The sequence below is a fragment of the Chroicocephalus ridibundus genome, chromosome 1 (assembly GCF_963924245.1).
Source record: "Chroicocephalus ridibundus chromosome 1, bChrRid1.1, whole genome shotgun sequence".
Classification (NCBI taxonomy): domain Eukaryota; kingdom Metazoa; phylum Chordata; class Aves; order Charadriiformes; family Laridae; genus Chroicocephalus; species Chroicocephalus ridibundus.
In genome coordinates this window covers 103,480,238-103,493,011 of record NC_086284.1, presented here as the reverse complement: position 1 = coordinate 103,493,011, position 12,774 = coordinate 103,480,238, and the positions used below count along the sequence as shown (strand labels likewise).

At 46.3% G+C, this 12,774-nt stretch overlaps 1 protein-coding gene across 1 annotated transcript; it reads right to left on the bottom strand.

Moving 5' to 3' along the window:
• Positions 1–2,341: 2,341 nt before the first annotated feature.
• ATP5PO (ATP synthase peripheral stalk subunit OSCP) lies at positions 2,342–5,899 on the bottom strand. The gene is made up of 6 exons (XM_063346070.1): positions 5,738–5,899; positions 5,530–5,640; positions 5,001–5,130; positions 4,776–4,888; positions 2,818–2,904; positions 2,342–2,521 (listed from the first exon to the last, which is right to left on the bottom strand). Exons 1-6 carry the CDS (start codon positions 5,828–5,830, stop codon positions 2,408–2,410), a joined length of 648 nt encoding a protein of 215 aa, XP_063202140.1. The 5' UTR covers positions 5,831–5,899; the 3' UTR covers positions 2,342–2,407.
• Positions 5,900–12,774: the final 6,875 nt, after the last annotated feature.

Here is a 12,774-nt window from a genome sequence, read left to right as displayed (position 1 = left end):
GTTCATTTACATCACATCTAACTATTCTACAGTAAAACGCTGATACTGTGAAGTTGGTTTCTTTTGGTTTTTTAAAGCATTCTTAATCGGTATAATGAATAATTATGAATCAGACACCACTGTTTCGCATAAGACGATTTCAACTGTACTTGGGTTGCTCTCAATGTGTTGTTTCCTCACCTGCTCTTGGTTAAATAATTCTATTTACAGACACGGTCCAATTAAGCAAAAGTCCTTAAAATGTATTCACCTGTTTGAGGAATTGTGCCGCTTCCCAGACTGCGGCCACCGAGGTGGAAACTGCCGACAAGGTTTTAGGCTGTGCGATTTGTTTGACCCAGATGAGACTGTAGTTGTGCAAGTGAAATTATGCAAGAATAAATCCAGTTTTGGTTTGGTTTTTTTTTTTAAGTAAGTTTAACTGTGTGCTGTTACATTCTTGAGACGCGCTGAAGAAGTGATATGGCGTCAGACACATTAAGTAAATCTTCAGGTTGGGATTTTTGACAATAGGACTACGTAGGTACGAGCAAAGTGCTAGACCCAGCAGCGGAGGAATATCTTAGAGCGTTTGGTGCCTGACACATGCCACGTTCCATCTCTGTTAACACCTTGTTTGCCTTTTTTCCACATTTGAAAATTGAGAATTGACCCAATCTGCAGTAAGACAGCAAAAAGAAATTATCGAAAAATAATAATTAAAAAACAACCCCACCCTACTCCTTCCCCCCCCAAAAAAACCCACCACAAATCCAAACCCAGCCCAAGGCAGTTGCTTGCCAGGCCAGGTGCCATCACCGTGTGGGTATTACCCTGCGGTGTGGCCAGGCACCTCACCCACCGCCCATGGCTCTGCTGCCTGAGGGTATGGGAAGTCCCACGCTGATCTCTGCCCTAATTTTTGTTAATAATTACTGACTTTGGCCAGCTGCCCCAAGGGCAATACCCTTGGTACCCTCCTGTTTAGCAGCGGGTCCCTTCGCCTATCTCAGCACCCGCTGACGCCTGCACCTCGAGGATGACTATTTTTCCCCAGCTGTTTTGGGGCCGGGTTGGCACAAAGGGGACAGCACTGGAGCCAGAGCTCCGGTTTGGAAACCACAGCCGCTGCAGAGGTAGGTGCGATGGAACACATCAACAGCTGTTTAGGGCTGTTTTTGTCCAGGCCAAGTTAATCCAGTTGAGCAGGGGCCACCCACCCTCGTCACTGACCCCACACCCTTCAGCACTCCCTCCCCTTCCCCAGCAGAAGCCCACCCTGCTGCTCTGCTCCCAGACCCCCCAGAACCAGCACTTTATTTTGCCTCAGGGCCTTTCCACCCCCAGCTGTTCCCACCACTTCTGGTCCCAGAAGCTGAGCTCAGCCTTTACTTCTCCTACATCCCCTCCAGGCAGGAGGTACAGCCAGCAGCTCTGGGGGAAATGTACTCCCAGAGCCAAATACCAGAGAAAGCAAAGGGCCAAATAATCTCCCCCCTGCAGGGACTGCTTCTATTTATGAAGAATATTCTAAAAAAATAAAATAAAAACAAATGTGCCAGGTTAACAGGTTTCAATAATAATCCAACCGGAGCGAGCTAGCACTGCCAGTTCATTGCCCCATCCCTGCAGGAACGGTATTCATCCAAAATTAAGTCAAACAGCAGTTCTTGTCCAAAGACCGACAGTGAGAAACAGGCGTTTTGCACTCCTTTACAAGCCTGTCCAAGAGGCCCAGCACTTCAAGGCAGAAGTGGGACAGTTACAAATTCCTGTCCAAATGCTAGCCAGGAAGCACACAGAGCTGGTCATGCCTACACTGCCGTAGTGCTCGTTAGTTGAGAACTACGGGCCCGTTCCAAACATTCGTGTATTTTTCTCTTACAAACACCTTAGCCTCTCACTAGTAAGCTCTTAAAGGGCAATTTTAGTTCAAGAGATACACAAAACTCCCTCCAGTGATACAGGCATGGAAGTAAACTGGGCCTGACGCACAATGCACTGACTGTTTAACAGCCACTGTTGTATTTATGAAAGAATCCACCAGTCGCAGCTCCAGCGTTCATGCCTCCCACACACAGAAACGTGCAGCAGAGGACTGCTGCGCCGCCGCCCCGACAATATCCTGCGCAAAAGTTTTCTCTGGAGACTGGGAGAACCTCAGCAGCAGGACCCCATTTATCAGCTCCTAGAGCACTATTCTCCATTCCCTTCAGGCCAAGGTCCACCTGCATTCACGGTGAGTTAGGTTTTCAAGCTGTGTCATGAGACGCTCGGTGAGGCCTAAGTGAAACTCACTGCAGCTTCATCACCTCTCTCCCTCAGTGCTGCGTTTCTGAATCAAAATACTTTACACCATCTGTTCAAGAAGAAATAATTTTATTGTTTCCATCTGACAGGTTTTGCTGTGAATGACTAGGACAGCTTACTAGACAGTCTCTCTCATGATTTTGGTGAGTTTCTGGATCTTTGACTTTGTTGACATGTCCACGTACTTCTCCCCGATATTGACAATCATGCCACCAAGGATTGACGGATCAGTCTAAAGAAGAAACATTGAACAGAAATTCTATTAGGAAAAATGTTAGCCTCGTGTACAATTTTCACACTAGTAAAAAAAAACAAAACCCTTTAAGAGAGCCTTTTTAAAGATAACTTTGTAGTCACTGTATTCCAAAGTTAAGATTTTGGTAATTAAAGCATCAGCATGCCTACAAAAACACAGAACTATGTGATATAGCAACTGGATTCAGTAAAGTTGTTATTATTTTTTTTTAAGATCAGAAAGACAGAAGTCAAGCTTAACATGAACTTCATTTACAAATCAAAAATCCAGACCTTAGTCTCCAGCTTCAAGACCTCTCCCTTAGCCATGAATCCACTCAGAACACTTTTTAGCTCAGTAAGGCTGGCATCATCCAATGGCTGAAAAATATCAACAGAAAACAAGGAAAACAAAGGACTTAAACATACTCAAATGATATAATGAGAACCCAAATTTTCTGTTCAGATTCTTACAAAGACGGACACTTCCACCAGGAAGGCAGATTAAGTAGCCTTCTTGGACAGGAACCAAAGGACAGCACAGAAACAGCAGTCACTTTGTGCCCTCCTACTTTCACGAAACACTGTGTTATTTGTGTATATATTCCCGGCAAAAGTTTGATGCTGCCATCTTCAGATGGCAAGCATCAGGAATCCATACGTGCCAAAGCAAGCGCTTCACAGAAAACCTTGAGCTCTACCTCACAGCAGCGTTCAGGCTGTATGAGGAAAGATTAATTTTGCTGTTTCTAACTGTTAAAATTACCAGCTTGAGAAGAAACATGGTTTCACGTAAAGTACTGGGCAGGGACTGGGGTCACTGGCAGTGAGCTCCCAGCCCTGCTGCAGGCCTGCGGAACACTGCTGGCTAAGTACGCCTCTCTCCATCACCACAGGAGAACTCTGCATCCCTGTGGGAGAGACAATGCGAATTTGTCCTTGCTTCCCCTACAAGTTGCTCAGGTACCACTGAGACAGAAACAAAAAGGCACTTCAACGAAGAGTAGTGGCTTTCCGTTAATGGCTATTTAAATAATTTCTATTTAATAGGTTTTTTTTGGCTCGTAAACTGCTAACAACAACAAAGAAGCAGCAGGAAAGCAGCTTTACACATGAAATATTTAGTAAAACTTGTGGAAAGGTTTGCACAGGCCTGTGAGTTCACATGTCCCTGAAGGCTACCGACTAGACTGACAACCTGTGCTTGTGGCCTACAGAGAACCAGCCAACCCGAAGAGGATGAGTGTCTTTATTTAGTCCAGGTAGGCAGTTCTCTGTAGCCCTACCCAAGGGCTATGGATTTACATTACGTACCTAGCTGACCAGACCTGGGGACGGATCCATTAACAAAGAAGTTACTGAAGTGCCAGAAGCACCGTGCCTCCAGACTAACGTTTACATCTTCCCTCTCACCTTCCTGGGCACCAGCCAGATTTGCCCATCTGCTAAATTTGAAAAAGTCTTCCTGCTGTTTCAGAGTTAGCCACTTGTCCTGCTTACTGCAGGTGGTGAATGAGGTAGCTGCTCCCCATGAAGTAAAGCACCAAGCACCACAGCCATTCTCAGTCCTGTCAAGTTACCTGCCTTGCTCTCGCCAATAGCTCATCTGACCTATCTGTATGATCCCAGTGACAGAAATAAGAACGGGGCAGTTGTATCTGCAGACCAGGCTGACTTTTATCAGCCACTGGGTTCACACATAGGAAGGAAAGACGTTGCTTGTTAAGCTGAAATGGGAGGAACAGGTTTAATTTTTGACCAATAATCGTTTGACATCAAAAAACTACTTGCAGAAAGACTTCCATCTTGGTACAGGTGAGATATTTCCTTGCTACTCGTATAGAAAGTACTTAAACTACAGAGAGCAAAATTCACACAGAACCACAGAATGACAGGGGTTGGAAGGGACATCATCTAGTCCACCCCCGCTGCCAGAGCAGGGTCACCTAGAGCAGGCTGCCCAGGAACACATCCAGGTAGGTTTCGAATGTCTCCAGAGAAGGAGACTCCACCACCTCTCTGGGCAGCCTGTGCCACTGCTCTGCCACCCTCAAAGTAAAGTTCCTTCTCATGTTTAGGTGGAATTTCCTATGCCCATTACCCCTTGTCCTGTCCCTGGGCACCACTGAAAAAAGCGTGGTCCCATCCTCCTGACACCCATCCTTTAAATATTTATAAGCATAAATTAAGCTAAAGAAGTTTGCCTCTTACGCTGCCACCTGTTAAGCTTGATCTAGAGGTTCCTAACTCACTTGTGCAGTGATGACTGTGCACAGCACTTCTCCTCGGTATGCGCTCATGATCTTCCCAAACGCAGAAACGATGTCTGGAGTGTAACGCAAGCGACCGTTTTCAGCAAGCAAATCTGGAAGAGGCAGATGCATTGAAAGGGTTTAAAGCACCCACTAGGAGCAGACTGGGTTAGATACCAGTAAAAATAAGTACTGGTCTTGTACAGAATTCAAATGGTTACTCACTCATCAGGTTGACAGTAATAGGGGACATCTTCTCTTTTGCTAAAGCATCATTCACAGCTTTTTGTTTAACCGCGCTCTTGGTATGAGGGTTCATAACAACACTGGATAGCTTGGGGTCCTTCAGGAGAGTCTAAGAGGATCAACAAACAACATGATAAAGACCAGGAGTTCTCCAGGCATTACAAGGCCTAACCGAACCACCCAAAACAGGCAACACGGTCATTCCCCGAGTAAGAATGAAGAGGTCTGAAGCTGACGGGAGTGAAATGGCAGCCCCGGCTGTAGCTCACTTGCAGTATGTTTCTTTCAGAGCTGACCCTCCTCCTGCATCCCTTCCCAGCAACTTCATCGCCGGGTGCGCAGGGCAGGCGGCACACACGCCAGCCCAGCCGGCGGTGGGACCCCCACAGCTCCCGAGCGCCGAGCCCACCTCCCTGCTGAGGAGAGGCGGCGGCCCAGCCCCGCTGCTGCCTCCCCCGCGCCCGCTCGGGCACAGGCAGGCTTTGGGGGGCGGGGGGAAACACCTTACCCACACTCGGCTCAGCTCCTTCTCCACCTGATCCAGCTTCTTCTGCTTGCTGGCGGCGGAGTACAGCGCGGTGGCGTAGCGCCCTTCCAGCCCGTACACCTGGATAGGCGGCTGGGGGCGAGAGAGACGGAGAGATCGGGCGCTGAAAGCGGCCCCAAGCCAGGGTACCGGCGCCCGCCGCACCGGTGACCCCCCCCACACCCTTTACCTTGACCAGCTTGGAGAACGGCCTCGCCGCCGTCGTGCTCAGCTGCCGCGCCAGCTTCACCTTCAGGGACAGCCGCCCCGCCGCCGCCGCCATCTTGCCCGACCGCCGCTCGAGGTCACAGCCGGGCCCGCTCCCCTCCCCGCGGCTCGGGCACTACGCAGGCGCGGACACCGCCCCCCTCGCCCCGCCGTTCCTTTCCTCCCGCGGGCACGCTGGGAAATGTGGTCCTTCGGGGAGGGGCCATCCCGTCCCGCCACGCTGGCTGCCGGGGGCTGTAGTGTCTGAGGCCGGGTAGGGGGGGCGGCCGCTACCGCCTCCTCAGGGCCGCCCCTCTCTCTCACTGCCCGCACTCTCTCTCTCCAGCGCCCTCCTAGCTGCCTGGCCAGGCCCTGCTGGAGGTTGGGGGCGAAGCAGAAGCAGCCGGGCAAGGCTGAGGGAGGAGGCCGGCCAGCCTGCCCTCGGGTGAAGGCAAGGGGCCCCTGTGGCATCCCGGAGCTCCGGGTGACATGTCCTCCTCGTCGCCACTTCCCAAAGCCTGGTGCTGAAGGTGGCTTTTCCTCAGGCAGAGCCTGGTGGTGGGGGGTTCAGGAGCGGACCGGAGTGACCAGGGTAATGGCTCCCCTTGGGTGCCTCCGGCTGCCCGGCACGTGTGGGGTTACCCTCAGCCCCAGTGTTGGTGGCTTTGCAGGTGGAAGGGACACAGGATGGGAAGAGCGGTTGGGGCGACAGGGGCTGCTTGAGGGTCCTGCAATTGCTGTAACGGGGCGCAGTGACCAGCAGCGCTTTCTCGCGTGCCTGTGAGGGCCCTGTCACTCACGCACCCGCACGCATCCCTCCCTTCAGGCAACGCAGGAGAGCAAGCGTTGCATGAGTTCTTCAACAGAAAAGATGTCAGCTGTGCTTTCCTCATAGACCTTTCTGCTGCCCTCTAACACAGCGAAGCTACCTCTGAAACGCAATGAGCAATTTCCTCCCCCTCGGATAAACTAGATCCAAGCGACTCCTGGGGCAAAGACACAATCTTCCAGGTAAAGGATAGGGTAGGCAGCTCTGCCTTCATCAGTCTCTCTGTGTGACCTTGAGCAACTCACTCGGGTCCTGCCTGCTACTGCGCTATCTTGAATGGTTAAACTCTCTCCCTAATTCTTCCATCTTTTTTTCCATAAGAGATGGTAAAAGGCCTGCCTGCTTCGCAGAGCTCTTGCCAAGTTCAAGTAATTAGTTTCTGTGGTGCGAGTAGCTCAGATGGGCTATTGAAATATAAAGCATGGAGTTAATGGAAAGCATGCTGCATGAGGTCTGTAGGGCAGACTTTAAACAGTAGGTGTTGCTGTTGCTACAAATTGAAAGCGAAGAGATCGCTTCGGCTACGTCAAAACCAGAGAATTAGAATAATGCTCTTTAGGAAATACAGTTTACTGTCCCACCAGAAATAAGACAGTATCACCAACAAGCTTGATTCTGGATATTGGAATTTAGTTCTCTCTTCTATCCCTGGCTGCATTCTATCCCTGTGGTGGCATTCAAAGGCACAAGCATAGTCTACGACAGGTTTAAGCCTGGCATAACACCATGCTTCTCAATAATTTTAATAACTACACTACTAAGAAAAGCATGTCTAAAATGTAGAAAAATATTGGGTGTTTTTTTAGCAAAAAATAAATGTATCTATTTCTTTTTTTTTGTGATAGTGTGTGTACACTGAAGTTTTGGAATGGTGTAGAAAATGGAATTATTTGAAGTGGGTTTCCGTATCCCAAATTTTGTTAGTGTAGTTATGAAATATTCTGTGATCTTGTAGCATTTTAATACATAGAAAATTTGGCTTACTGAGACTAAAGTCACTGAGAGCTGAGGGTACTTTAATGAACCAGGGATTGGGTCAAATCCTGATGGTGGTTTCAAGAATTAAAATCAGAGCGCCTCTCACAGGTTAATTTTAGACAAGTAAAATCCTGCAGGTGATAAGCAGTTTGTACCTTTATGCCTTCTACTAGAAGGAAAATTTAAACCCTGATAAAGCCTGTTATGGTATTTGGATATCTGTTATAATAATGGTATTCCTCCACCATCATTATATGGGAGTTTTTAGGAGTTCTTTCCCTCCTACAAAGCAATTAAACTGCCAGTCATTCATCGTTTGACTTTTACTTCTGTCCCTGCTTTCAATTTGGTCACTTAGTGAGCACTTGAACACTTACAAGCTCTTCCAGGAGAAACGCCTGGAAGAGCATTCACTTGTGGGTCTGCCATTTTAGTGCTTGTAGGATTGTAACCTTTAAGTACTCAGTAAATGCGGTAATGTTATAAACATCACCTTTTTCTCCTGTTGAGGCAGACTAGAACTGAAATCATGCAAAATATGTTTTATTTTCCTTTTATTTGAGAAATCTTGGAAATATTTGGTCTGAGTTTAGATACATTTAGACACACCCTTGCGCTTACATTGAAGACACCTGGGCTTCACACAGGCATAACAGCCACAGAGTTCACTGTAATCAGCACTTTCACATCTCTAGAAAGAATGGGATGATTCTTCAACCGTGGTAGTGGTAGGGATGCGTTTAGATCAGGGCCCAGCTGCGTGAAGTGTCACAAAACCTGTAGCAACACTTAGACCATTCCACATAGAACTTAGAGCATGTAGAGGTAAAAAGGAGATGAGGTTTGCAACAACATATCTGGGGTCCTCACAGGGATAAGAGCGTGTCAGTGCCACAAAACACACCAAACTTACCCTCCAGCAGAACACGGCCAGCTGCTTTAAAAAAAGAAACAAAACCCACAACTCATAATAACCTCTAGTAATTATACTAGTGACCCAAAATTTTTAAACAATATGGAAAACACTGCATACTTTTCTCCCTCACCTTGCAACTCACCTGAAACGTAAGCTTTTTGTCCTGTTTTGAATGCTGTTCTGCACCCGCTAGTCAGTAATTGCACCCAGCTGTTTCCCTTTGGCTGAGCCTGGGATTCCCAGACTCAGTTTGGGAGAGCCCCTAAGAAGCCAGGGTGTAGCTGCAAACAAGTTCCTGACCTCTGTAAAATGTTTATGTTATTTACAAGAAGTGGAGGAGTTTTCCTCTCATGGTGCTCGAGTTCAGCTCAGAGAATGTGTCACAGAAAATCTATGACCCGACTCACCTCCCCATTGCTACTGTGTTTTTGTTCCTGCAGCTGCTGAAGGAAGGTTTTTGTTTGTTGGTTTTTGTGTTGGGTTTTTTTTTTTTTTCCTCTCTCCCAGGGGCTGCCCTTTATCTTCCACAGGAACAGTTGGTGCTCTCGCTGAATCTAATTCACCTGGTTGTTTTCCATACCTCTGCTCCATAAGCAGTTCCGCTCGGGCAGGTAAGTTCAAGTGCTCTGTCACGTTGACTCTGCAGGGACTAAGCATTTACAGGCAGAGACCCATCCACTAAAATCTTGCTGCCTGGGGAAGACGTGACTCATTTTCCCATTAAGAAAAGGGTTTTTCACTCAGTGGTAGGGGACAGAAAACGTTTATTTTTTTTTTCTCCAAACTGGAAAGAATTATTGTAAAACCACAAAAATGGCTAGGGGCATTCCGAATAGGAGCAGGAGCAATATTAATCGTGTTAGGTGACTGAACTCACTGACCTTAGCATCAGAACACCCTATGGAAAGCTCTTCACAGGGATATTTGCAAAACCAAGCATCTAAGCCTACATCTTCCTGCCCTCCGAGGGAGGTTTCAATCTAGCATTGTTATATGATAAAATGATTAATCGTTATGATTTTATTGTGCATGTGATACTTCTGGGGTGCTCATGGTGTTCTAGTTTCTTTTCCACGCTACCATAGTTATCTGTTGTAAATAGGTGCTTGTAGCTTCCTTGGCAAAATATCTACACTTTTAAAGTGTAGACTTAAAAAAATCTACACTTTTTTAAGATACCCTAGAAAGCCTGAAAAATTAATTTAAGGGTGAGCTATGATAAGATTTTTATAGGTTGGTGAAATAAGCACTACTCTGCAAGGCTTTATACTTGAAAAGGTGGTGGGGACTCACTTAAACGTTTGACTTTGATGTGTTTTGGAGGTCGTCCATGAAAGAACAATGGTAAAAAGAACTGGTTTGGGAAAATACATGAACAATAGACATGCTTTGGTGTCGGTAGTACTAATAGCTGAGCTTTACCATTTCACACATTGTCAGAGAAGTGGTTAGAACATTGCACTGAGACTCAGGAGATTTGGGATCTATTTTCAGCTCTGCATTGGGCCTTCTGATTGGCTTCTAATTATTCTGCGCCTCAGTTCCCCCATCTGTAAAAAAGCAAGAATGAGACCAACATCCTTTATAAACAGCTTTAAATTCTGTTGATGAAACACACTTTATTAATAGCAATGATACCTTCTCACACACACTGCTGTTGGAAAAAAAAAAGTAAATTCACAAATGTCAGTCAAATTATGGTAACGTGCAAGTGGCTATGGAGAAAATAGAGAAGAGGAGGACCATCATGCCTGCTCCATCACTGCCATGGAAAGTGAGATGTTAACCTAGACTCACCTCTGGTGTAAGAATGGCAATATCACAGTGAATTAGTGGTGTTGGTCCATATTCTTGAGGTCTGTCACAGAAATGCCCACTAAAGTGTCAGAATCAGCAGAGGTCATTGACTGAACAGATCTGGAACAAGAAACACCCTCTCAGTTAGGACTGAAAGTGCACCTTCGAGTGAAAGACCTGTCTTCCTTCATTTAAACTTGGGCCAGATACTGGCCTGAGTCATAGCGGGGTAGATCTCTGAAATTCTCAAGTCAGAGGTATTTCTGTAGAGCTGAGACCCCAGCCTGCCAGCCACTTGCCACATGTAGGTCTTCATATCTGCCTTGAACTGCAATTAGCTGTCTTGGGCATAGATGCAAGGATCTTGCCCAATGAGCATATTGCAGCATTTTGTGTTAGACAGATGCCTCAGCAGATTCTGGTTACATATTAGGGCTACAGCTTACTCATTACCACAAGAGGGAAGCCAATACTAATAATATAACTTTATTTGCGTATTAACTATGGTTATTGTAACAAGGTTTTTATCCATTTCAGGGCTGTTGGCATGTCTCCTTCTCTTTCCTTGTAGCAAACTTGTCTTCGATCATATGTCAGAAACTAAAGAACATTATTCTACATTCCATTTGCTCAATGTCCTGTGAAATGAATTTCATGGATTTGCCTGTCTCGTTTGAATGGCAAATACATAAACCTGAGACAGAAAGTAGGGACGAAACTGAGCTGGTTGCTTTCTTAGCAAATTTTAAGAGTCCACATGCAAGTAAGGGGAAGTTTGGTGGGCATGGCACTTGAAAAAATGAAGATGGTGTTTTCTCTCATTTGGATGAGCATAAGAAATTAAAGTCTATTCTAGGAGTCAGAGACATAACTATTTCTAGTAGCTCTTACCCCATAGTAATGACAAATTAATTCAGCAAGTCTTCTGACTCTTGTTAGACTGTTTTGCAATGTATGTGAGCAGCTTCTTTATGGACTCATTTATTATGGCAAACCTGATCTCATTTACTGTGCTGCAAACCAGAGTAACTGCTGATTTCAGGAACTTCATTGAATCGTTTATCTTGCGGTATGGTACCTGTGAAAGTCACCCTTCTTCAGATCACATGTCGAAGGCTTAAACCTGATAGGTCAAGATTTGTAGTTACATTTCACTTTGCAGCCAGACGTTACAACATGCGCGCAGCCTTTTGAAAAAGGTCTTCGTAAAGTGGTCAAAGCAGTGCTTTTGCGAACGGGGATTTTTAAAGTAGTCTGGGTGTAACAGAGAAACTGAACGGGGATTCCTCAACCAAATTTCTTTGGTTGATGTTTTCCTGGTCTGTCTTCTAGATTGCTGCGAGATATAAATATATGAGAGTCACTGTTTAGAAGATTTCTGTAGAACATTGCTGACATGATACTGGTTGGAGTTCGTAATTCTTGGTGTTTGGAAGTCATGATTTTTGAGGAATGCCAGAAATGTGAAGCCAGGAGCAACGCAGAAAAATACGTATGTTGAGGCTTCCTATGAAGATCCCTAGGGTGTTCCCTGCAAGTGCAGGAGAGGGAATCAGGGCAAGGTTGTGAAAGTCACAGACATAGATTGCAGTCCCCAAAGGACATTTGCATAACTAGCTGCTTTGTTAAAATTTTTTTCAAATACTTTAGGAGCCCTTTGGGTATTTTGTTCTCCATACCACCAGCCCCCCCTTTACAGCAGCCATACCTTAAAATGCTTTCCTAAACATGCTGCTGGTCTTATAGAAATTGTCAAGCTTAAAAGGGAAAACATAGCCGGAAATTTTACTGTCACCCAAGAGGGCAGACACTTTTCACAGACCCTCACGGTACATTGTTGTTCAGGTATTCCCACACTACTTTTCTTTCTTCTTTCCCTCCAATGCTGTTTTAGGCACCAGTCCCACATGTATATATGCATGTGTTCAACATGAGCAGTCACACTGCCTCCAGTGAGAATATTCACATGACTAAAATCATGCACTTGCATAGGGATTTCCTGAATGAAGGGCATAAAAGGAAATGGCCAGGTTGAAAATAATGAGTTGGTTTTGCCCCTGATGTAATGCCTTTGACACTAGTGGAATTATACAGGGCTGAAATGGATCCAATATGTCCATAAAAAGAACTATTTCCAGCTCCCTCACCTGCCAGTTTCCGTATCTATGTTTATGGTGTAATCGAAGTCAATCCTCCTTTCCCCGTGCTTGGGTGGCTGAGGCTGGGGGGAATTCAGATTGCTTTGCAGCAGCAAGAGCTGCTCTCCTTCATGACAGTATCTCCCCAGGTCCCAGCTGTGTTTGCCCCACAGACCTGTTATGCCCATGGAGCTTCACCAGAGCCTTTGTTCTCCTTGTCCCCATTTCCTGGCCACAGGGGGTGGGGTGGCCTGGCCTGTCCAATGCTGAGCCATTCTGTGGCCTTAGCAGGAGCTGCTGGTCTTGGGATGAGAGCCCCTCTTGTCTGGGTTGGTGTCTAGGTTGCCTCTCTTCATCTCGTG